General features: G+C 34.5%; 1 protein-coding gene and 1 long non-coding RNA gene across 5 annotated transcripts; both read right to left on the bottom strand.

Annotated features, from left to right (window-relative positions):
* Positions 1 to 952: 952 nt before the first annotated feature.
* LOC127864093 (sulfotransferase 1B1-like) lies at positions 953 to 21,062 on the bottom strand. 4 transcript variants are annotated; one of them, XM_052403789.1, is made up of 8 exons: positions 20,898 to 21,062; positions 16,875 to 16,987; positions 16,013 to 16,106; positions 12,729 to 12,800; positions 5,363 to 5,611; positions 4,272 to 4,375; positions 3,720 to 3,891; positions 953 to 2,553 (listed from the first exon to the last, which is right to left on the bottom strand). In XM_052403789.1, exons 2-8 carry the CDS (start codon positions 16,959 to 16,961, stop codon positions 2,444 to 2,446), a joined length of 888 nt encoding a protein of 295 aa, XP_052259749.1. In that variant the 5' UTR covers positions 16,962 to 16,987; positions 20,898 to 21,062; the 3' UTR covers positions 953 to 2,443. The 4 variants fall into 4 exon arrangements, with proteins under 4 accessions (XP_052259749.1, XP_052259750.1, XP_052259751.1 ...); XM_052403790.1 differs by lacking the exon at positions 20,898 to 21,062 and adding an exon at positions 20,398 to 20,704; XM_052403791.1 differs by lacking the exon at positions 20,898 to 21,062 and adding an exon at positions 15,380 to 15,734 and having other exon boundaries at positions 16,875 to 16,892.
* A 1,050-nt stretch (positions 21,063 to 22,112) lies between these two features.
* LOC127864092 (uncharacterized) lies at positions 22,113 to 24,050 on the bottom strand. Its single transcript, XR_008041445.1, has 3 exons — positions 23,913 to 24,050; positions 23,017 to 23,102; positions 22,113 to 22,629 (listed from the first exon to the last, which is right to left on the bottom strand). It is a non-coding gene; the product is annotated as an uncharacterized LOC127864092 (long non-coding RNA).
* Between the last annotated feature and the right edge of the window lie 2,176 nt (positions 24,051 to 26,226).

The following is a 26,226-nucleotide window of genomic DNA, read 5'->3' as shown; positions in this document are numbered from 1 at the left end:
GCAATTCCGATATTCTGTTCCGAAGGGTATTGCCCTGTATCTGAATGTATTATTAGTTCATGGAAGTATGGTACAGTTTTTTTAGCGTCTCTTCCCTTATGCGCATTGTTTCGAGTAATTTTGGCTGCAAACACGTCGATATCGTGTCAAAAATTGAAGCCACGTTTGGTATATCTTTTAATGTTAGTATGTACAAAGGAGGCAGTACTTTTAAGGTTCCGGTTTCGATTTTGTGCATTATCAAGGTGCAGGATCAAGTGACTTCGTGGGGTTCCCAATTCAACGTTAATTGATGCAAACGCACTGGTAAGTGGTGATTAAAAAAAATAACTGTTTAAAACATTTTTTTAACAAGAATTTCAACTAGTGCATGAATGACAGATTGTATGCTGCTTATGGCAATGTGAAATACATCATAATTACTTTATTTAATAAAGCCGCGATCTTGTTAAACAATTTCTTGTGTACTGTACGGTTATGCTACACGCCACGTGAAATTTTAACAACGATTTTAGACGTATTCAAGGATGTATTCTTATACTTTAAGATATCGACACAAACTGCAAGAAAAACTTTTATGCACTGAAGGTTTTTGCAAATGTATTTCTATGACTTGAAATATTTGAAAAAATAAAGTCCTTAACGGCGTGTTTATATTATTTCCAGCCCGTGTGTAAACCCCTGAAACCCCCGTTGATTTTGCACCCTGATTATGGATACCATTAAGTTTCAGCTGAGATTGTTTGTTACGCAAGAAGTAATGCTGATTGCGACTTAAAAGCAAACCTATTTATTTACATCGATACAAATCTCATTTTTTTTACGCACATATCTTTTTACTTAATGTTTTATAGACCGTTGGTGTATTTTTTTTCCTCTGTCGACGCAGAAAAGTTCTTATATACCAGTGTTTTGCGACAATAATGGACATGGCAATTATAATAACACAAAAAATGGCTCATTCGGTTTATTGCCAAACAATTCGAAAATACGATACTATGTTCTATAAATTCATTCAGATTGACTAGTAAACGTTAAATAATATGGTAAAAGCAGTTTATTATGATTTTAAACATATACTATTACGAACATATTGTTTCTAAATATTGAAGAAATAATACCTCTTCTGGAGTAATGCTACTGATAAACAAGAACATTACACAAGAAATAAGGGTTCGAAGTACAGCCAGTGCTTCTGGCTGGTTAATAGAGCGTTACCGAGAACATTTGTGCTTTATAAAGGTACAAAAGTCGGTTGTCTCAAATGTTACAAACAATGGCATTTGCATATAATTGACACACTCGTAGTTTGTGCATTAATAATGTTAACTTAATAATTTTTGCGTATAATAATACTTCTATTAAAATCAGTTTATTCATAAAATGCATTTACATGACATCACAAACAGTCAACACAGCCAGCAACAGTACATACATATGTTAAAGGGACCGTCAACCACGAATGACGAAAAAAGAAAAGTTTTAAAATACCGTATTTTTTTTTTCAATTATTAGTTTATATTGATTGAATAGCACGACTGGTATATAAAATTACTTGAAAAAAGTTGTTTAGTTTTCATATTTTCAGTATATTCGGAATTACATTTTACTGGGTACAGGGCCCAGGTAACTACCAGTTAACTATAAATAACGCAAGTAGATTGATCATCATCGTCACGTGGTAAACCCAGGAATGCAAATTGTGCAAGCGTGAATTGTATATATTATATATAAAATGATCAATCTACTTGCGTTATTTATAGTGTGTATATCGTTATGTCACCTATTTTCGCGATGTACTTTCCATTTCACATCGCGAAATTGTATTACCAAATATACTGAAAATATGAACTTTTTCAGGTAATGTCATATACCAGTCGTGATATTTTAATCAATATAAATTAATAAGTGTAAAAATACGGTATTTTAGAACTTTCCTTTTTTCGTCATTCTTGGTTGACGGTCCCTTTGAAAGTTAATGACTTCGAAAGAAATACTTGTATACATAATCATTAGCACCATAGCGAAGCGGAAGACTTGGAAGGACATGCAACTATGCTCTTTTCTCATAAAGGCCTCTATCTTAACACTAGTATATATATGCTTTGAAATAATGCTTGCTTCTACTAACTAACCCGACCGACGCAAAATAGGGCCCGACCGACTAATACTTTTATTACAGGTTGAAATTCCCACACATTTTAAGTATTCGATACTTCTCCTGCATTCGATAAGATTGCTTATATCAATTTGAATGTCACTAAAATAAAAAAGTTAAATATCGATGTAGAAGATGTTTGCATGCAAGTGCATTAGCTTGTTGTAAATAAATCCGTTCCTTACATTTTAGTGTACGCAAACGAAAGTAGAGCCGACCTACCAATCCTATTCTTGTAGATTTTAACGGAAACAAAACAACATTTTTTTAAGCAGTTAAAGCGGGTTAAGAAAATCTGTAAGTGAATGACGAGTCTTTCATTCTCTGAGTGAACACGGTGTCAAAATACTCGCTCTGTGCGACTGTGAACCAGTTCTTCCAGTCACCGACTTGACCTGCAAAAAAAACAATAAATAAAAATCCCGTCTCATGTGTACGGTTACTGTTTGTTATGTATGACGGTCCGTTCAAAAGCATCAACTCAGCTTTGTTACCAAACAGACACATCCTTAATATATAGGATTGTAGATCCAAGTTGTAAATCATCAACTTACCTATGATGCAATAACACAACTAATTTACTTAAACAAACAATGAACTAGTTTTCGTTCAGCTACCTTTCTTAAATTTTTCACTAGCTATAGATTTTACACACGCACACGCACGCCCGCCCGCCCGCCCGCCCGCCCGCCCGCCCGCCCGCCCGCCCGCACGCACGCACGCACGCACGCACGCACGCACGCACGCACGCTTTCACGCACGCACACACACACACACACACACACACACACACACACACACACACACACACACACACACACACACACACACACACACACACACACACACACACACACACACACACACACACACACACACACACACACACACACACACACACACACACACACACACACACACACACACACACACACACACACACACACACACACACACACCACACACACACACACACACACACACACACACACACAAACACACACACATTCGCGTCCTACAAATACCGGTGTAGGATCTATTCCCAAGGCTGTTAAAAACCGTTCATCGTATATAATTTATCATTTACCATTAAGTTTTTACAACAATCATTACAGGTCCGTTTTGCCACATATTATTACAATTATATAAAAGACATTCGTCTTAAAAAAGCAAGATGTAGAAAAGCGTGGGGAATATTTCGCTGTTTCGCTGTTTAAGAGACCCTGTCTAGCTCTGATTGAATTATTTGCCCACGCAGAAAAAATATATATAAAAAACTGGGATACAGGTTTTGGTTTACGCTCTAAACAGATATTAACCCATTTATGCCGAGTGGACTCTCTCATCCTTCTAAATTGGATCAATTTATTTCCAAAATTAGGGATGTCTAGTATATTTATTTCTATATTTATAATATTTTTTACAGAAATTCCTTTAAGCAAACAGCGCAGACCCTGATGAGACGCCGCATCATGCGGCGTCTCATCTGGGTCTACGCTGTTTGCCAAGGCCTTTTTTTCTAGGCGCTAGGCATAAATGGGTTAATTGCAAGACAAGTCACTTTTCCGGTACATCTCTGGCTTTGCATCTTTCCAGTCCGTTGTATTTTCCAGTGGGTCTTTTTCCTTCTTCATTGCACTAAATTCACATTTTTCCGCAATTTCCGCTATCAGCTCCGGGGACGATTTAAACCCCAGAAACTCACTAAGGCGACCTATTTCGGAGATTGGGTCCTAAAATTGTGATTTTTAATATATTGGATAATATCATCTTCTTGAATATGCCTTCAATTTTTCTAACAACTTACGTACATTAATTTCAGTCAATACTTGGTTTTTATTTTTAATGTTTTGAATACAATAATTCAAACAACATTTATTTGTATGTGCGAGTCGCTGAGCGAGTTATTGTTTTAAACCCTTAAAAAAAAATCTCAAAAAAACATACTTATTGGAAGTCTACACATCGAGCAACATACTTTCCACTTAATAATACCCAGTTCACTTATACATTTAATTTAATTGACTTAAACATATAATTGTGTTAGATTTTATTTATTCAAGATTTATTTTACGAATAGAGCTTTCAAATGAATACATTAACATAGACTCACCGATTTCATGTCTTCGTAGCTCATGATGTGAAACGGATGTTCTGGGTTGTCACGAATGATTTTCTCCCAATAAAGAGTGTACTCGAACCACGAGCCATAGTCAACTGCAAAATAGGGTCGCCGTGGCGAAATTGATATGGTGTCCGCCTAGCGACCGGGAGGTCATGGATTCAGTCCCCACTGTGGGGGCGTTCTTTCGAAATCCCCTAAAGACACCAAGTACTGGTTCTACATGCAATCCCAGGAAACGGCATCGAGGGATTTTAAAATAAGCGTTAGGCTTTCGATGCGATGTAGCTAAAATAGATTAAGGTTCAAACTAACTGCAAAATGAAATAGTTAAGTATGGCAATTAGTATGTGTTTATATACATATTTAATGTTTCATTGATAAAGAATATATGAAAAACTGGCCTATACATATCATGGCATTAATTTGAAGTCATTCTATTAACTAACACTCAGAACCTCATGTACCACGTTCTGTCTTTCACTCATCCCTGTATGAAATATATTACATTTTTTCTTATAAACTTGGGCTCAATGTATTTATTTATACAAATCTATGACATTAATGATGTTTTGTGGGTTAAAGATTAAAGTAAAGAGTTTGCGCAGAAAAAATAAAATATTTGTAAACATTAAGCAAAAAAAGATACACATGCTTCGAAAAAGTCCGTCATGTTGTCAATAATGTGTAAATATTCACTCTGAAACGTTTTGCTGGTTTATCTAGTATTTTAGAAGATGTTTTCATTAAGGTATAGCAATGTTATAACAATTTATTTTTTTCAAATTATTACTGTACAGATTTAAAGGAAAAGTAGCTTCCTAGTTACAAAGGAAATCTGATTTATAAATCATCTTGCCTTAACTTTGTTATGATGGTAGAATAAATTAATTTGAATGCCTTACGGTTATAAAAAGTATGTTCCTTCAGGATATAAAATCAATAAAGCTGCATGGCTGAATATACAGGTTTAGAGGATATATATAATTTATGCAGTACAAAAACAAAATAAATACAATTAAAGAAATTTCTTAAAATTCAAATTAAATAGAAAACACAATTAGCAGCGAAGAAATTAGTACCTAGTCCTTTCAGAAACCGGTTGACGTAGTTCTCAAACTTGCCGTTGAAATCATATTCGACGATTTTGCTATGGTGATTAAAAAATGAGACGCAGATGTCCTTTGGGTTCCTTTGGACGAACACGATCTTGGTTTTGTTGGATAAAGTGTCTTTCGGCATCAAACGGAGGGGTATGTGCGTGTTAAGGACCCGGGGAGACGGGATGCTCCTGAATTGCTCCTCAGTAAGAGCCTCCAACATAGCAGTCTCTGAAACAAATAGAGGCTCGTTTCGGGAAAAATGTGCGTAATGCATGTGCGTAAAGTGTCGTGCCAGATTAGAATGTGCACTCCACACACGCTAATCTGCGAAGATAATTTAAGCTTTAATGGGAGTTTTTGTTTGTTTACACGAGGTCCCAACACATTCCAACGAAGGCGTTAAGTGTTGTTTCTGATATGAGTGTGCGGACTTCAATCTGGGACGACACTTTACGTGTATGCATTATGCCCCGGCTAATCTGGGACGACACTTTACGTGTATGCATTATGCCCCGGCTAATCTGGGACGACACTTTACATGCATGCATTATGCCCAGTTTACCAAGAATATTTGGGACGCTGTTATAATTGTAAAGCACCTTAAGCGATCCTGAGTCGATTTTATTACGAATGCTGTAATAACAGCTTCACACTCAACGGCTATTTGTATAAAAATTAACAATTTCATGTTTACGCTATAGGTGTAACAGTCGAAAACGTTACTGCATTTTGTAAAGGTTAACAACTTCATCTCTCGACTAACTGGACTAATTGATCGAGGCACGGACTGTACAAGCGATTCATATGTTGTCACAAAATATAAGGTACCATCAGAAACACTCCAAATAATAAAATCGACTCGCATTTGTAACGCTTCACACTATGTATGCGTCTGTGACACATATCTGGAAAATTGTTTACTTGCCGATCTGTGAACACGTCTTTATAACTCTTTCAGTGCTGGAACCGAATTTTGAAGGCTTTTGCAAACAATTTGGATCCTGATGAGACACCACAGAACGTGGCGTCTCATCAGGATCCAAACTGTTTGCTATTCTGATAGTATTCTTTGAAAAAAAATCGACGAAAATGCTTTTTTTAGAAATTCAGCAGACGACATTTTAGCAGACGACAAATTTAACAGCATGCAAAGCTTTAGTGGACCTTCTTTATGTTGGTATGCTGTAATTTCTTCAAACATATTTGCAAAAAAACACGTTATTTCAGAAACACTACCTTGATATTTTTCACAGTGTAATAGCAGCTGAACGCTTGGCTCATATCATTTTAACGCATCTATATAGAGAATACTATGTTAGTGCAGGGACCTATACAAACAAAGGGATGAGACACTCACTGAACCGAAGAACAAGCTATCGCGTTGTTACGCAAAAGGGAACGAGACTTGCGACCCAACGAGACTTCGCGCTTCGAGGCAAATTTAAACAGCCGCCATTTTGACAAAGCGAGACCGTGACAAAGCAATCGAGAAATAATAAGAGTACAAATTAACCAAGTGTTGCCAACACAGAAGTATTCATTGCAAAGGTTTGTTGAGTTTGATACATCTTATTGTTTCATTTGTTTTCGACTATTCTTTGTATTTACTTATAAAACAACGGTGGGTATTTTCACCAAATCATGCGTATCATTGTTTACACTTCCATAATCCGAGAAACGTGTGTCGTGGCTTTTTTTAAAAGGCTTGGTCAAATAAAGCTCTATACTATTGATTTTGGTATTCTTACAAACGTTACATTTCAACGCATTGTGTGATGCTAATTTTATTTGTATTGTTAGCAAATTCATGATTTTAAATGAGCACAAAGGCAATACAATTTAAGTCATTTTTTTAATTTTTACCACTATCAGTTTCTTCAACATATGTCGTGGCTTTTTTTGAAAGGCTCAGTCAATACTAGCCCTATATTAATCTTATGGGTATCTTTACAAACATTACATTTCAACGCATTGAGTGATGCTAATTTTATTTGTATTATTTGCAAATTCATGATTTTGAATGAGCACAAAGGCAATACAATTTTAGTCATTTTTTTATATTTTACCACTTTCAGTTTCATCAACATATGCCGTGGCTATTTTTGAAAGGCTCAGTCAGTACTAGCCCTATATTAATCTTATGGGTATCTTTACAAACATTACATTTATTTCATGTAACATGTGTATGTTTTTTATGTATAGTTATTTTGTTGTTGTTTTTTTAATTTGAAGGTATTGTACATTAAATAATATTGTATGTATGAAACGAAAAAATAATGTACTATTTGAAAAAAAAAATGCGAAAAAATAACTTACCATATAATTTGTATAATATTTTCTACATGTAAGTTATTTTGTCGTTTTTTTTCTAAAGCTAACAATATTATTTAATTTCCTACGTACAATATTATTTAATTTCCTACGAGCAAATATATCCCTCTAGCTCATCTATATATTTTTTTCGCATAGATAGGCGATGTTGGGATATAGATAAATGAAATTAACTATGTTGTATAGATGGAGTTATTAATTTTTCTTATCGATTGCTCTCTAAATAAAATGATTGTACTTTATATACTCTAAGGAACCATATCGCTATACATAAACTATAGTTTTGCTTTAGTATAGGTTGTCAACACAAGGATATTACTTATACTTAACTACAATTAAGTGTAGCATAGGTAGAGGTATCATTTATATCATACAGCTTTTACATTGTCAGTATTACTCAATTCTATATTTCTAAAATTTTGTAATTACGAATGAAAAACAATGCAAGTATATACTTTATGCAATTATATATGTCCTAACTTTATATTAATGTATGTAATTCTTGTTTTTAAAAAATCATTTAATAATTATATTTTTCACTTATGAACTTTGGTACAGACAGGGACCTATACAAGTATAGGTCCCTGGTACAGAATAATGTAACGAAGTGTTGTTATTATTAAACTACATTTGACATTATGTGGTCACTATGTATTAACAATATTAACATTCTCACGAAAACATGTTTATTCCTTATATTGTAAATTGAACTTTTTTCGAAGTGATGCATGATTTGTATTTACTTCAAAAGCATGCTGTCATTGTAAATGTAATGTAAATGACGATTAGCTTAATATGCTTAAGTCAGAATAAACATTTATGTTCTATTAACTGCATTTAAATCTTTGTCCATAATTTTGTCAAAACCATTCTACAACACGTTTTATATTCATTTCTTTGAAAATAATTAAAGGAATAAAACACTAAACTCCTTTGTACACACTATTTAGTAGTAACTGTAAATGCCAGATTCAATTGTCTCATCATTATTACACCGTATCATGTGTCCACTGTTTTGGATATCTTACTTGCATGTGCGAGGATTTGATTTATTAATGTTGTTTTATTTATTGATTGTTCGAGATATATATGATAATAAAACGAATAAAACATGAGTATATATATATATATATATATATATATATATATATATATATATATATATATATATATATATATATATCGAACTACTAAAACACGAAAACCTTTCTTGTTTTTTGTCTTGTTTGTACGCAAAATGCAGAACTAAAAAATGCATCCAATATTTATTACCTCGTAAATTCTGTTGATGTTTTTTCATGACATGACCTCGAAATCCTGATACACTTTTATACTCCGCGCCACAAACAGGACAAATATAGCACAGCTCTTTCGTGCTTGCTTGCGATTTATTGTTTGCCTCATCATCAGTATAATCACCTAATACCAAATCTAAATCTATGTCGTCATCCCATGAAAGGAAATCTTTATGTTTAGAAGACATTTTCAGTAAATTCCATGAATCCGACGTTCACTATGACTTAAGGGAGTCCAAATGAATATTAAAATAACATTCGAAAATTTGCTGCGTCGGAAGTTAAAAGAACAATTATACATTTTGAGTTGTTTGCACTTAACATGTCTTGATAATGTTGCTATTTTAAACAAAACATGGTAACATTTTAATTCTATTAAAAGACCGGTCTTTTGTACATGCATGTACGTGCGATAAACAACGGCAATTTAACCCTGGCGAAACAACCGGCAATTAATATTCATCAAAGAGTCCGATAATTGGGTGCCCGTTCGACATTACTGCGTAATAATAAGACTAATTAATGATTGATTTTGAGATCAACAACACAACAACACAACAATTAAACGAATACGTACTTGTTTATTTAACATAATATAATTTGAATCCGAAAAAACGTAACGCGTTAAATAAGCGAAATCCCTCGCAATCGATATCGTGTAGCCGCATTATCGCTACACAGGACCAATCGATCGAGATTATCAAATCTCGCGCACCGGTTTATTATCGCTGCACCGGGACCAATCGATCGAGATTAAAGTATAGGTCCCTGATCTCGCGCACCGGTTTATTTTGCGTGCTGTAACGGGATATCGCGAGGTTGCTAATCCCTTTGTTTGTATAGGTCCCTGGTTAGTGTGATTGTGTACTTAAATTTATCCCACGAGTGAAGAAAGGTTTACATGGCGAGGCTAGCCGAGCCTTGTAAGCCTTTCTGACACGAGTGGGATAAATTTAAGTACACAATCACACTTACATAGTATTCTATTTATCCTACAATTTTATTTTATTTAATTTATTTCTAAAATAAAAGCAAAAACACATTAGATTATCTGAATCTAACATTGCGTAGTAATATTTATTGTGATCTTTCCTGTATATGGAAATCGAAATAGTCCTTAAGAATTCCACGCAAAAGAAAAGTAACGAGACAAAATAACGCTAGACGCCTTTACTTAAAATTAACCAGCGTTCCAAATGTAACACACTCAAGTAGAACACAGACGGTTGTGTTCAAACTACAATTCTTGTTTCACCACTGTAAAAAACCAAAAACCAAACATGGCTCCCGCCATTTTTGAAATTTACAAAATGTGTAGACACATAGTGACATACCGTGGCAACGTGAAGCTTGATTCAGCATTTATTCCCGCCGATATTGTTAATTTTAGTCTTTAAACAACCATTCTTTTTACACACTTTATACTTATTTACATAAAATTATTGTTCTACTCATCAAAGTTGTATAATAACCACGTCCATGTTTATTTTCGTAATGTTTAATTTGCTTCCATGACGAGTTAAAATTCTAGACAAATTTCTTCATCGCCATCCATCTTTTCCATTTTAAAGCACTGGATGTAAGCAGGCAATTCTTTGTGGATAGACATTCTTTGATCGACTGACAAAGGAACGACTAAACCATCAAAGAAATTACCATTTTAATTCGACATCGATATCCTTCGAAAAGTTAAAGAACAATTCACTGACACTTTTCTTAATTTTAATCCATCAATTGTTCAACAAAACATCACGTTATTCGAGTACATTCGACATTTTAACTAAATCGAATATGCAGTCTCACCAGTTTCATTCCAGTTTTATATCCAAACACTGTGTTTTTCACATTCATAATATTATAGTAATCCATCGTAAACAAACACACACACTCGTAAAGTTAAACGACTGCGCAACCAATGACCTAAATGACGCAATCAGGGGTGAAAGGCCAAAAAAGTATTCCCTATGTACATGTTCTAAAAATAACTGCTATAAACCGGATCTAAAAATAGCGATAAAGAAAACCTTATCTTTTCTTTATGAGTCGTATTTGTTCAATTAAATCATTTAGCTGTAGGATAAACACCAATATCATCACGACGCTGTAATTGCTGTCGCAAACATGTGCAATTTAATGAACCTAATCTTTGTAGAAGTTTTGGGGACGCTTTTTTTTCAGCTGATATCAATTATGACTTGCAAGTGGACAATTTGGAACATCTTGAAACCTCGCAATTGATGTATGGGATTCTATGAAGAATAAATGAAGAGTATGACGATTTCAATCCAAAGTTGTATTCAACTGGACTTACTTTCATAACTTATTTAAAGCCTTCACACTCGAGTTCTAATATTAAACATCTCGTTAAAACTGTTTTTACTTGAGCATAGGTATTGATTGCTAATCCGGCGACTCGCATAGAAAGCCCAGGGGTGGCGAAATCAAATGTCCGAGTTGCCCGAGTCGTACATTTGCTTGTCTGGGCAACTGATTTTTTTCAATTAAGTTGTCCGTGGACAACACGTTTTTTAAAAGTCGGGTCCAGGTATATAAAAAAATACATTGTATTAAAGCCGTAATTAGGTTTTACAAAACCGGATGTTGACATGCGATTACGTTGTCAGTGCTATTTGCGGAGCAATCAAGCTAAAATACGGGCACTCCCCTGCACAGTGATCTCCCTTCTTCTATAAGATACCAGGAGCATGCCGCATTTTAAACATTTGGCCCGACTGTCATTCGGTACCCCTCGCAGATTATCATAATCGGACTTATCCGATGTTTGACGGAAAGGGCCGAGAATGTGCGATTGGCCCGACTGTTAGACAGTGTAAAGACTGGTTTCTTTATTTATACAGTCAGACGAAACTAAAAAGTACCAAAGTAAGATAATCAAAACACGGTCTACCTTGTCATTTAAGACGACTTTAATGGTAAAAATGGAACATTTAGTTTTTTTTAAATCTTCAACAAAGGAGCAGAAACCCGATGCTTTGAGCAGTCCACCTCCCAAAAAAAACTAAGAAAGATTATGATAAAAAATATGATCTATTAAACGCACCAGAACTTTTCAAGAAACTTGGCTCACAGATTTTCAATGGTTACCAGTTGATGATAATCAAATTGCTACCAGTAGAGGAGCCTCAGTCTGATGAGGTCCACATATTGGACTAGTTTAATTTGTTAAGATTACGGTGTACTGATGTTCAACAAATGTTTTAATAACACTAGCTTTGCAAGATTGAAAGTTTAAGAAAGTCTTTATATTGTTTATAATATACTGCTATAATGAATGTACTATTGAAATACAACTATAAACAAAACTAGCAAATCATACTCATTTTGGTATATTCCACATTGTTTTACATTAATCAATAAATGCGTTTATAATTTATATAAAAATTAACGGACAAGTGTAGTTCAGCAACGGACAAATAAAATTTCCTAAATGGTTGTCCGTGTACAAGTATAGTTTTTTGAGATTTCGCCACCCCTGAAAGCCATTGATATTTAAAAGAAAAATGGCACTAGATAAATAATGAAGATATAAAAATTAACAAAGTCAACATAATTTATCGATTTGTTGCCATTAATTGTGAATTAATTAATTTTTAATTATTTTTTGCGAACACGGTGTCCACTGTGTGAACAATTAAGTATATCAGGACGGTTTAAGAATTCCACGTGTTGCGAATCGTTAAATGACAATAGCCTGTTACCTTTAATCAATTTAACTCTGTCGGCAGACTGGTTTACCAACATGGACGACACTTCCCATAGCCAGTGGGTACCTGAAAAAATTAAGAATGTTTGTGATGATATATAAACGCGTAACATATATAATAAGGTTGATATACATTTCATAACGAGATCATCTATCATTACGCACAATAAAGATGGTATGCATGTCTTTAAATGCATGTCTTTGCACGCATATCTTTGATGCATGTCTTTGTATGCATGTCTTTGAATGCATGTCTTTGTGTGCATGTCTTTGAATGCATGTCTTTGTAAACATGTCTTTGATGCAAGTCTTTGAATGCATGTCTTTCAATGAATGTCTTTGTAGACATGCTTTTATGCATATCTTTGAATGCATGTCTTTGTACGCATGTTTTTGTATGCATGTCTTTGTATGCACTTCTTTGTAAGCGTGTCTTGAAATGCATATCTTTGAATGCATGTCTTTGCAAGCGTGTCTTTGAATGCATGTCTTTGTATACATGCCTTTGTATGCATGTCTTTGAATGCATGTGCTTGTACGCATGTTATTGATGTGTACCATAACACATACATAAACGTAGACAAAGTCAAATTCTGATTTATTTACGTTTTATTTCTTCTTATTAACACAACACAACGTTTCCAAAATGTTTGTCAAATACAAGATACATGCGAAGCCCTCAATGGGCCCAGCCCGCGACAACAAGCAATAATACGTCTGCTATACTCGACTGCCCAAGCAAGACTGCCTGATTAATATAGATATAAACAACGAAAGCTTTGATAATTGTTACGTGTACAATTGGTTGTGTAAAGTCACGTGTCTATGACGAATGCAACGGACACATAACGAATAAATACGGACTTGACCGAATGCTGACACGTAAGGTAAACAAATATTCGTGTCCGGTAAAAATTGATGTTTGATAACCCGAGGCTATTCATATGTTGATCCAGGTGGCCGCCTATCCAAAACCGCATGAAATCTGGTACAAAGTTCGACTATCATATTAATCCAACAATGCCCCAAATGTGCGTTTTGTGTGCGTTATGTCACAGATGCATGTCTTTGAATGCATGTCTTTGTAATCATATATTTGTTAGCATGTTTTTGTAAGCATGTCTGTGAATACATGTGTTTGTATGCCTGTATTTATGTGCATGTCTTTGAATGCATGTCTTTGTAAGCTAGTCTTTGTATGCCCGTCTTTTTTTGTATGCATTTTTTTGTAAGCATGTCTTTAAATGCATGTCATGGTAAGCATGTCTTTGTAGGCATGACTTTGTAAGCGTGTCTTTGAATGCATGTTTTTGTATGCTAGTCTTTGAATGCATATCTTTGTATGCATGTCTTTGTAAGCATGTCTTTTTGAATGTATATCTATGTTAGCATGTCTTTGTATGCATGCCTTTGTAAGCATGTCTTTTTCAGCGTGTCTTTGTAAGCATTGTTTTGTATGCATGTCTTTGTATGAATATCTTTGTATGCATGCCTTTGTATGCATGTCTTTGTTAGCATGTCTTTGTAAGCATGTCTGTGAATACATGTGTTTGTATGCATGTATTTATATGCATGTCTTTGAATGCATGTCTTTGTAAGCTAGTCTTTGTATGCCCGTCTTTGTATGCATTTTTTGTAAGCATGTCTTTAAATGCATGTCACGGTAAGCATGTCTTTGTAGGCATGACTTTGAAAGCCTGTCTTTGAATGCATGTATTTGTATGCTAGTCTTTGAATGCATATCTTTGTATGCATATCTTTGTAAATATGTCTTTTTAAATGCATGTCTATGTAAGCATGTCTTTCTATTCATGCCTTTGTAAGCATGTCTTTTTTCAGCGTGGCATTGTAAGCATGTTGTTGTAAGCATGTCTTTGTATAAATATCTTTGTATGCATGCCTACGAATGCATGTTTTGCATTTCTCATCAAATCTCACCATCAAACAAGTGCATCCAAAATTTTCATTGCGCTGATAATCAATTTGATTTTTTACCGGATGTTGAAATAGTTCAGAAACACGCCATGATTTTGGAATAAAAAGAAACTATATATTTTTCTTAAATGCTAAATGTTCAAATATTTAACCCAAATCGAACATAATACATCCTGATCATTCTCTAGATAAAGAAGTCAACTGTGTAAAAGAAGCCGGAGAGAAGTAAACTAAACCTTTCTATATATATCGTTTTATATCGGACAATTAACAATTATAAATCTCTCGGATGCGTCGCTATGACAATCGTCCGTCTAATATAATATCATGGGTCCTGTTTTAAATACAAAACGATTTTCGAAGTAGCATAAATGCGTTATTTATGATAACTGGTACATAAACTCACTTATGTTTTCCTTTGTGTCTTTTAAATGTAATTTATTTAATGAAAATATCGATAAATAACGTCTTGGCTAACATTAAAAACATTAAAAAATTGTCGTAATATCTTTGATAGAAACCATAACTCCAAATGTTTTCGTATAAAAATTGATCTAAAATAATAACATAATGTATGGCTTTTTAAGATTGCGTTCATTATTGCGAATTCATTTATTATCTGCGTCGTTGAAGTTCGAGATTCGTGTTTATATTCTTCACACGTAACATATTATCTTTAATCAGCAATTTTATGGGAAATCGATTACTTACCTGCGCATGATAATAATTTGAACATTTTAGGGAGTTCGATTAATGTCTTAAGCCAAATAATTCGACGTATACGTGTATCATCGGTGGACGGTTGAGACGTATACGTGTATCATCGGTGGACGGTTGAGACGTATACGTGTATCATCGGTGGACGGTTGAGACGTATACGTGTATCATCGGTGGACGGTTGAGACGTATACGTGTATCATCGGTGGACGGTTGAGACGTATACGTGTATCATCGGTGGACGGTTGAGACGTATACGTGTATCATCGGTGGACGGTTGAGACGTATACGTGTATCATCGGTGGACGGTTGAGATGTATTTGTAATGGGGCAATCGACTTCCACCGACCTAATTGTGTTATAAATTGCACATGCTTTGTCTGCTTGCAACCCATAAGCTAAGTCGGTACCCAAAGCTTCAATATGCACCAAGTGAAATTAGTCCTGGCAAAAGCTGATACGTTTGAGTATTATCGATTGTTAGATGTGTGTGGCCTTCAGAGGAATAAATACAGTTCGCACGATTATGGAACATTGCGCCTCTTAAGACCGCTGGCTATAAAACAATCGTTTTAAAATACAGTTCTTATTTTGTGAATGAAACACATGTAGCAGAGATGATCGTACCTGCTTTTGGGTAGGCACAAATGAATACATCGTCTGGCTTGAGTGGCCGGGTTGGAATGCTTCTGAATTCTTCCTCAAGTCGATTCTGGTGAACCTAAGCATATATGCGTTTGAAAAAGAATATGATTGTAACTGGTAAGATTCGCCCGACAATCGCTTTATAACAGAGCAGGCTAGACGACTCAAAAGGGAATATTAAATGTAGGAAATTCAGTTGAAAATATGTAACGTTTTCTTGTTCACATGACAAGACTGTTGATATGGAATAGGTAAATATGTAATATTGTCTTTGTGCCAGTGCTAAACATTTTCCGAACAACTTTCAAATGCAAAGAAATGTTATATCGTTTTTTTTAATGAGAATCTTCAATCGATGCCTGTTGATATTAGAAACAGCAAAATACATGTTATCTAGAAAAACGAAAGCTAAAACAAAGCGCCCAGTCAAAGAATGCCGTAACATCAATTCATAATTAGTTATGAAGAATAAATACAATATCTTTAACGGTTGTGATATAAATGATATTTAAATAAAGCAAACATGCATGTTTACTCCTTAAACATGTACTTTACTGATAATTGTTGTTTTTCCTTATCTATCAGGATTCGTTCAATGAAACATTCGCCAACAATGATAAATACGGCGTATTGCCTCCAGATTGAAATCAACATAAATGTCAGCTGATACTTTATATCAACCTATAACTAATTGTTGCAATGTGGGCATTTACTGCTCGGGTTCGAGCCTTCGTGGTTTATACGCTTCTCATAAAGAATTTGTATTGACCAATAAACAGCATTCATTTATATATATATATACTGCATTTGATGAAAATTACAAAAACACCGCCCATGCAAATACCGTATTAAAAAGCGGCGTAAGGTATCCGTCAACTTCAAGCACGCGCAACGTCTCACCGGAACCGTCGTCGATGTTTTTAATCGGCATACTTTAATACGGGAGCTTCAGTGCGCCTCTGAGGTGAAAAGAAGAGGGAATAATGGTAAACGTACATGCAAATGGTCATGTGGCACTTGTAGGTTACGCGTCGAAGATAACAAATAGATACCGACTTCTACCGACCTAATTGTGTTATAAATTGCACATGCTTTGTCTGCTTGCAACCCATAAGCTAAGTCGGTACCCAAAGCTTCAATATGCACCAAGTGAAATTAGTCCTGGCAAAAGCTGATACGTTTGAGTATTATCGATTGTTAGATGTGTGTGGCCTTCAGAGGAATAAATACAGTTCGCACGATTATGGAACATTGCGCCTCTTAAGACCGCTGGCTATAAAACAATCGTTTTAAAATACAGTTCTTATTTTGTGAATGAAACACATGTAGCAGAGATGATCGTACCTGCTTTTGGGTAGGCACAAATGAATACATCGTCTGGCTTGAGTGGCCGGGTTGGAATGCTTCTGAATTCTTCCTCAAGTCGATTCTGGTGAACCTAAACATATATGCGTTTGAAAAAGAATATGATTGTAACTGGTAAGATTCGCCCGACAATCGCTTTATAACAGAGCAGGCTAGACGACTCAAAAGGGAATATTAAATGTAGGAAATTCAGTTGAAAATATGTAACGTTTTCTTGTTCACATGACAAGACTGTTGATATGGAATAGGTAAATATGTAATATTGTCTTTGTGCCAGTGCTAAACATTTTCCGAACAACTTTCAAATGCAAAGAAATGTTATATCGTTTTTTTTAATGAGAATCTTCAATCGATGCCTGTTGATATTAGAAACAGCAAAATACATGTTATCTAGAAAAACGAAAGCTAAAACAAAGCGCCCAGTCAAAGAATGCCGTAACATCAATTCATAATTAGTTATGAAGAATAAATACAATATCTTTAACGATTGTGATATAAATGATATTTAAATAAAGCAAACATGCATGTTTACTCCTTAAACATGTACTTTACTGATAATTGTTGTTTTTCCTTATCTATCAGGATTCGTTCAATGAAACATTCGCCAACAATGATAAATACGGCGTATTGCCTCCAGATTGAAATTAACATAAATGTCAGCTGATACTTTATATCAACCTATAACTAATTGTTGCAATGTGGGCATTTACTGCTCGGGTTCGAGCCTTCGTGGTTTATACGCTACTCATAAAGAATTTGTATTGACCAATAAACAACATTCATTTATATATATATATACTGCATTTGATGAAAATTACAAAAACACCGTCCATGCAAATACCGTATTAAAAAGCGGCGTAAGGTATCCGTCAACTTCAAGCACGCGAAACGTCTCACCGGAACCGTCGTCGATGTTTTTAATCGGCATACTTTAATACGGGAGCTTCAGTGCGCCTCTGAGGTGAAAAGAAGAGGGAATAATGGTAAACGTACATGCAAATGGTCATGTGGCACTTGTAGGTTACGCGTCGAAGATAACAAATAGATCACTTAACCTTTCTCTTCGATTGCCTTAAGTTGTTTGTCAAAGACTGTTAATTTTTAACTTAAATTACTCGATTATTTACCCGTCTCTTATTTTTGTGATAATCCACCACTGAACTACATGTGGTAGCCAACGGCATTCTTGACAAAGCCTCGACATATTGCCAACAGGCATCTAGCGCGAGAGTAGTAGTATCCTGACAATTGAGTCGTGTTTTAAGAAAACTGGACATAATGCATGCGCGTAAAGTGTCGTCCCTGATTAGCCTGTGCGGACTGTAGGGACGACACTTTCCGACCTTTTTATGACATTTTTCGTTAAAATGAAGTCTCTTAGCAAAAACCAGACTTAGGCGGAGAGTTTCGTCCCTGATTAGCCTGTGCGGACTGCACAGGCTAATATGGGACGACACTTTACGCACATGCATTACGCCCAGAACACGACTCAAATAAAGTGTCTACGTTGTTGTTTTTACATATGCATTTAGGGTAATTGTCGTAATCCAGTCTTAAATAACGACACTTTTAAAATCCTCAATGCAAGTTGTCTCATTCTTACCTTCAAACGTGAATATAGTACAGATACCCACAGAAGGAATGGTACATGGAAACGATTGGACTTTTTTTGCTATAACTTGTCTTCCAATACCATTTAACACAACACACAGTCAAATAAGCAAAATAATATAGCATTTAAACATATCATATACACATACAAAGGCTTCTACTTATCAATCGAGTATATGTTGCCTAACCTGACATATTCACTCCACGCACGAACAACAGACTAAAGAAATTAATATTTCCTATATACGACTTGACATCTCGCTCAATATTATCCGCGTAAATCGTACGCCCTAGGGATTTATGCACTGATAAAATGTACTTGTGGCGATTTTCTGGATTCAATTTAGAGATCTTCATCAAGACAATTCTTCTTCATAGCATGGCAAACGCATACAGGCGGAATAGCGAACCGGGTTCTGAGAACGAGATATTTAACAATGTGAGTCATACCGGTATAGCTTTGCTTTATATATACTCTTAAGATGTGTATGAGCCTCGAGTCGCTTAGTGTCGAACCAGATCCACATGAGCAGTCCCCTCACGACACTTTCCGTTTGTTTGCGTAAAAGACATATTTCTTAACGAAATTCCGGTTAGAGCGGACATTGCCGCCCCAAATTAGCATACGCAAAAATGTAATGATCATCTTTTTAAAGAGCAGATTGATATCAATTCACACAGATGTTCAGAGCAATATCAAATCACATACTTTCGGAGTAAAGATAACGTTATAACAAAATATAACAATCCAATAAAATAAGACTGCAAACGTGTATATCCATACAACTTAGTCGATTGTGGTGTGGAATATCAAATTAACTTCTAGTTCATAGTTGTACATCATATGTTAGATCTAACTTTATTTAAAAAAAAACAACAGAAAAATGCACTTTATTTGCAAACTAAATAAATAAACAATTTTAATCCGTTATGAAGTTATACATTATTGACACTTCAAAATCATAAACAAATCTGCTTTGAAGTTCCATTCGTGTTCAAAAGATAAATTACATTACCGAAAGAGGAAATACATTTTTTTAGTCGAAATCATGTTCGTTACTATGAACGCAACTACCAAATACTTTAGAATCGAATGTGATTTACGCGCTACCAGTAAATACAATATCTCAATATAAAATATGTCAGACATTGAGCGCACCACTTTACAAACACTTTTACATAAAAGTTAAAAAAAAAAGTAATTTGTTGCCACTAATCCGACCGAACGTAATTTTTTAGTGGCGACCCTTATCTTTGTGTGATTTCCAGATTTAATATTCGATCAATTTTGCTAGACTCTGTTAAAGAACTACAATGTTTACGATCATTAGTGCATAATTAGATCATCGGATTCTTTAAAAAATGACAACAAAACAATAAAACCGACCTACCTACGCTACTTGTTGGCGATGTAAGTAGAAACGATTTACTTTGTTTTCCCTATGATTTATTCTTCATACCCGCTAATAAACACGAAACATGTAGGATACAGTTTTTAAGTCCAATCTTGCATGTGACAGCACGTGCGGCTTAATCGATTAAAGAGCGCCAGCTTGGTTTAATCGTCATGATCTTTAAGGCACCACGCGCATTCGTTGTTAATTTGATTTGATGAAGCACAACTCAAGTAGATTATAGATATACGAATGTTCAATAATGATGAATTATTGAGATCTATTTATCAAAATACCTCTTAAACGTTAACGGTCACGAGTAAACTCAATGCTTCATAACAACAGGCTTATTTGTATACTAGATCTCTGTTTAGATCCGCTGGTAGTTAACTGTGTACACTTAATCGCGGCCGTACTGTAATGTAGTCAAATGTAGCATATTCTTACACATCTAGAAAAAAATGTCTATGCGAAATAGCAATTACTTGAAAACTTACCTTCCTAGTTTGGTATCCTTTAAGTAACAGTATCAAGATTCTATTACTTTTATGAAAAAGTTTCTGTACCAATTAAACCTTTAACCTCGATATCAATGGAAAGTCAGTATCGCTTATGAGGCGTTTATCTGTGTTTTATTTTAAGCACATCCTTTCGTTCTATGTGGATACATGTAGATGTTAATGAAGTTAGTGGCAAATTCAATGTATGGCGGGAAAATTTAAAGGGGTTTATTTGCAGATTTCTTTTGCTTTTTCAATACTAGTCTCATTTATAAGACGCGCAAAGAATTTAGAGATACTTTTTATATGGGCTAAATTAGCCTTATTTATAAGACGCGCAAAGAATTTAGAGATACTTTTTTATACGGGCTAAATTCGCTCCAAATATTACCAATATAAAAAGTAGCTTAATATTTGAGAGCGTCAACAAGTTGGACTATTTCAATACATGCCTACAAATAGAATGGCGCCAATGAGATAACTCAGATTTGAACAAATATACAATGCTTAAATTGAATTTTTTATTAATAATTTATTTATTAATTTATAATAATAATTTATTAATTAAAAACTAAATACTTGTGTGTAACAAAACTGCCATCATTATTAAGATCTAAGTTATGTTAAACATCTTTAAAAACAACAACAACATAAGTGATCTTTAACACTTCAATATCATTCCATAAAATATGAATGTCCTTAAATTACAACATGAATGTCACATAGTAATAGTTCTAGATCTCTTACCTTGACATAAATCTTAAACATGTAATAAGAGAACCCTAAAATGCCCAACACATACAGAAAGCACTATACGCACAGCTGACAATATTATGACTTGAGGATATACTTGTAAGATACAAAAAGTGACCCTTGTTTTTAACCTACTTTACCCAATTTCAAACATGGCCTTGATATTGTGAATTAAACGTAATAACCTAGAGTTGAACTCGGCCAAGATATTGTCAATATAAACCATAATAAAACTGACAAAATATCATCTGTACTGAGTCGTTCATGTTGCTATTAAGAGTGCCCAAAAAGTTTTCTCATATTAAACCTGCTGACCTTGTGTTTGAGAGTATGTGAATCAGATTCAAACTTAGTCAACATATTAACAAGATAAACATTTTGAAGATGTTTAATTGAGATTGAGTCATGATTGAGCAATATATATGGCGTCAGCAAACACGTTTTGTGGCCAGTTTTGGGAATCGTGTCTGCAATTTCAAGTTCAGGGCCCAACCAACCCATTTAGCCTAACTAAGTGTTTTCTTATGTAAAATTGTTTATTTTTATTTATTACACTTTTAGATTAACATTCTGTTTGAAGCACACATGACAACACTCATGATTGTTTCGTCTACAGATACTATTATTTAACATGCTTGAATTAATATAGATTATATCAATATCAAATGTATCATTAAGAAAACATGAATCAATATAAAATCATACACATGCACTTATGTGAATGGGTGCACTTTAATATGACCAGGCGTAAGTAAATATCAAATGAATATTGATATATTTTGTTGAGAAAAACCATCTCCATTACAATGAATAAAATTCGATATATGTAATTGTAAATGACAGGATGCTGTTATATCAAACTTATAACAAAACATTCCATTGCTGTTCATTGTGCTGATGTAGTGGACAAGCCTCCGCTTCAAGCAAGTCGAGTCTATAATGACGGTGCAAATATTTTGCCTTATGCTTGTCCGGACTGAAATTAACAGGAAATACATTTTAACTTATCCTGCGTGAATCCATTTTGTCTTAATGTATTCAAACTTGCATACACACAACAAAGTAAAGCTGAGAATGATATTTATACTTTGATGTTTTTAAAATTAAGTCAAATAGTGGAAGAATAAAACCCATGTTTATAAACAATTGCGTGTTCTTAAAGAAGACAAACAAGACATTTACTTAACGGCCTATTTACAACTTATATCAGTTAAAACTTAATAATTTTGAAAAAATATACAAATGTGTGTGTTTCATGCAAATGGATGTTAAAGAAGTATACAATGTAAAACATGTTCTAGAATTCAATTAGTGTGTGTTAGTTGTTCTTGTTAAAGCTATATGCATTGTATGATACATTTACCTTGAACATTAATCAGTGTGATTCATGCACTGAGGGAACAGGAACATCATGATCTTTGATGACAAGCAGGCTTATTGTGAGGATACCTAATTTGAATCAGATACAAGACCGTCATGCATCATTGAGTGTCTTGATTTTTTTAATATACGTGTACATTGTTCACATAATTGCATTAAATAATGGAATGTCTTACTATTATTTGAACACACCCATTTATGTTTATTAAGTGTCTCAGTAGCATAAAAATAAACATTAAAAGGAAATATTTAAGAATAAAACTCATTGGGAAGTATCTGTTTGCTATGATATATTTTGTTAAGGCTTCCCATTTACACCAACAACTAATTGAAAATCGCACAGTTCTTGTAAATCACTGGTAAACCATTGTTATTCATCAAGTGCATCAGAACAAAAAGCCTGAGAATTATATCATTTGCCCGGATGCTAAATACGAAATCTGCATTTACGTAAAATATAAGCAGAAATAAATCTGAATTTGACAAATGCCGACATGTGTTTTAAGTGACTACAAAAAGTACACTGTTTAATAAGTGTTGAATTAGTTGTCGGACTCAATACAACTTGAAGCGGGACTGCACGATTTTTAAAAATATTTATGAATTTATATAAAATGTGTAAAAAACTAAATAAAAGTTAAGAAGAACATGTGTCGAAAAATGCGAAATAAGCCAGATATTTAATTCTGAAATAGAAAATGTCTGTACAATTGTTCTTGCCTATTTTGTGTTATTGTAACATATTTATATCAATATGTTACAATTTAACCCATAAAAATCGTGCAGTCCCGGATGTTCCACACTACTGCAAACTGTCATTAATGTTGTTAGCCAGCTAAAAGCTTTACAACGCACACATATAATTACACAATCACTCACCTTAAAAAAGAAACGAATTCGCACTCTCACGGTGCCTAACCAATACGGATAATACTGGAAACATTTGTGCGTTTCCAGCTTATAACTGAAACGACATCGGATCATATCAGTAAATATTGACTGTTTTGAGGTAATTGTGTTTTTATTTTTATTTTCAATATTCTCTTTGTTAAGTTAACATTTTTCACCAAACCAACATTCCACGGAATAACTAAGACATTCATTCAGTTACTTGTATACTCGTGCTCATTAACAAAAACGCCAATTTGCAGTGGAAATCTACATTGCCCAAAACTTTATGCACAAAACCTGTGGAAACGAAAGTAAAATGCAGATATTGGTCCATATAAATAATGAATTTCAAACTTCTGAGCTAGTTTCCTGATGAAAAAGGCAGCATAATTCTTGTGAAAACATTGCCATGATGAGTGACGGTAAACCAGGGGTCGTGAGTTTGATCCTCACTGGGGGCTCCATTTGTAACACTGGCAGTTCCAGAATGTGGGGCAGAATCCCAACAAAGGCACTGACAGTTACAAGTTTATTGAGTGGATATATAATAAATATATGAGCGTCAAACTGATCTGTAACTGACCGTCCTGAAAATATAAAAATTATCAATACGCATATTTAATAATAAGGTTACAAATTATAGGTGGTTACCGTGGTTACCATACTCAATAATTTTACAAACACATCAAACTTATATTCATCTTTAAAACATAGTGGTATGCTGTTTGGTGGTTCCAATCTACATATTAATATACAAATGGCATATTAAGATAACATATTAATTATCTTAAAACATAGGTATCCTGAAAACAACACAGTGACAATAACAATAGTGTTTATACATCTTTACTTTGACAAACTGCACATATTACTTACGGAGTATAAGCTACTCTCGACCTGGTCTCTCTCAGCCTTGGGGAGGTTAGCGCTGTGACTGCTGTAATATTAATATTTCAATGTGAAAGTGATGTACAACAACCAATGTAAAAGTTATTGACAGCCCAAGAGTTTTATCAAAAAGGAAAGAAGAAAATAGAAGCGAGTTGGGCAATAAATGCAGGAAATACACACGGACAGATACCGTTACACAAAGATGACCATACCTGTCACAAAGATGTTATATATAAAACATGCAAGATTCCCATTGATATTCAACCTTCAATCTCGAATCTTAAGGTTACATTACACTAAATCATTGTGTATCCCTCCGTGGTCCATTCGAAAGTAGTGCCTATTTCTAAAGAGTTCCTTTTCTCTTCTTGAATATAAGCCATTTAACAATGTGAGACATGTCTTTTGTGGTTATTGGTAATATCCTGTATGTGTCTGGAGTACTTTGATGCCTTGGATTGGAAGCTAACTTAAAAGATGAACTTTTGAGGGTGTGTTTTCTATTGTGTGGGGCTTTTGTCGAAATTAGGATTCCGAAACACGTTTTTCTACGGTGGGTTCATTCGACAGCGATTTACTTTCTTAGAAGTTGCGAGACGGTATGTTTTTGATTGCAATTATTGGAAGATGACAGATCCATCTTTAAAATGATACCAGGTTCGGAAAAATTGATACGTCGGAAAGGCAAGAAAAATGCTGTGAAAGTTGTCAGTTTTATAATGGGACCCTATGGGAATCGGAATTAGTGTAATATAACCTTAAAACCCAAGCATCATAAACCGGAACTTCTGTATGTCTAACTTGTCACAACCGATACACCACCTTACATACAAGAAATTGGTTACACAACACTAATTTAATAGACCTGTTACAGTTTGTAGAAAAACAAGTATTTATATGTCGATTGCTGGCACCGGATAATGCATGAAGTAGGCACCGGCTAATAGCCGAGACTAATGAATTCTGTTTATATTTTGAATTTAAAGTGTTAAACATTATAAGTAGTGACATTCGCGGTTCAAACGAGAGTTGGAATGACTAGCTTATCGGTGGATGAGATTTTAAGTTCTATGTATGAGTCGGACTCAATATCTGTGAAGGAATACTCTATCCCCGTGCAAAACCGGTTCACACAAAGACAAAATGGCGGCATTGGATCGTCCGACGGTTTTCAAACAGTACAACGTAAACCAAAAAGAAAAAAGTGAGTAGCAGTAACACAGAACACTTTGTTAATACATGTATGAATATAGATGATAAACTGATGTGCATTTTTGAAAAAATCAACTGTGTTGAACATAAAATATCTCAGTGTAGAAGTAATATAATGAGAGCAAACACGAATTTCAAACGTATTGAGAACAGAGTGTGTGCGTTAGAACAGTTATGCGAGTGGCAATCAGAAATGACC

This window comes from Dreissena polymorpha, unplaced genomic scaffold (assembly GCF_020536995.1).
Source record: "Dreissena polymorpha isolate Duluth1 unplaced genomic scaffold, UMN_Dpol_1.0 chrUn111, whole genome shotgun sequence".
Lineage (NCBI taxonomy): Eukaryota > Metazoa > Mollusca > Bivalvia > Myida > Dreissenidae > Dreissena > Dreissena polymorpha.
Note: the sequence above shows the minus strand (reverse complement) of the source record. Positions and strands in the feature narration are given on the sequence as shown.

Excerpts from the sequence above, each read along its gene's own strand:
- LOC127864093 (XM_052403789.1), bottom strand. The coding sequence starts at position 16,961 with ATGCCGATTAAAAACATCGACGACGGTTCCGGTGAGACGTTGCGCGTG. Across the intron at positions 4,376-5,362 it reads CCGGTTTCTGAAAGGACTAG|TTGACTATGGCTCGTGGTTC; the intron begins GTACTAATTTCT and ends CCTATTTTGCAG. Across the intron at positions 3,892-4,271 it reads GCTACGAAGACATGAAATCG|GACCCAATCTCCGAAATAGG; the intron begins GTGAGTCTATGT and ends TCACAATTTTAG.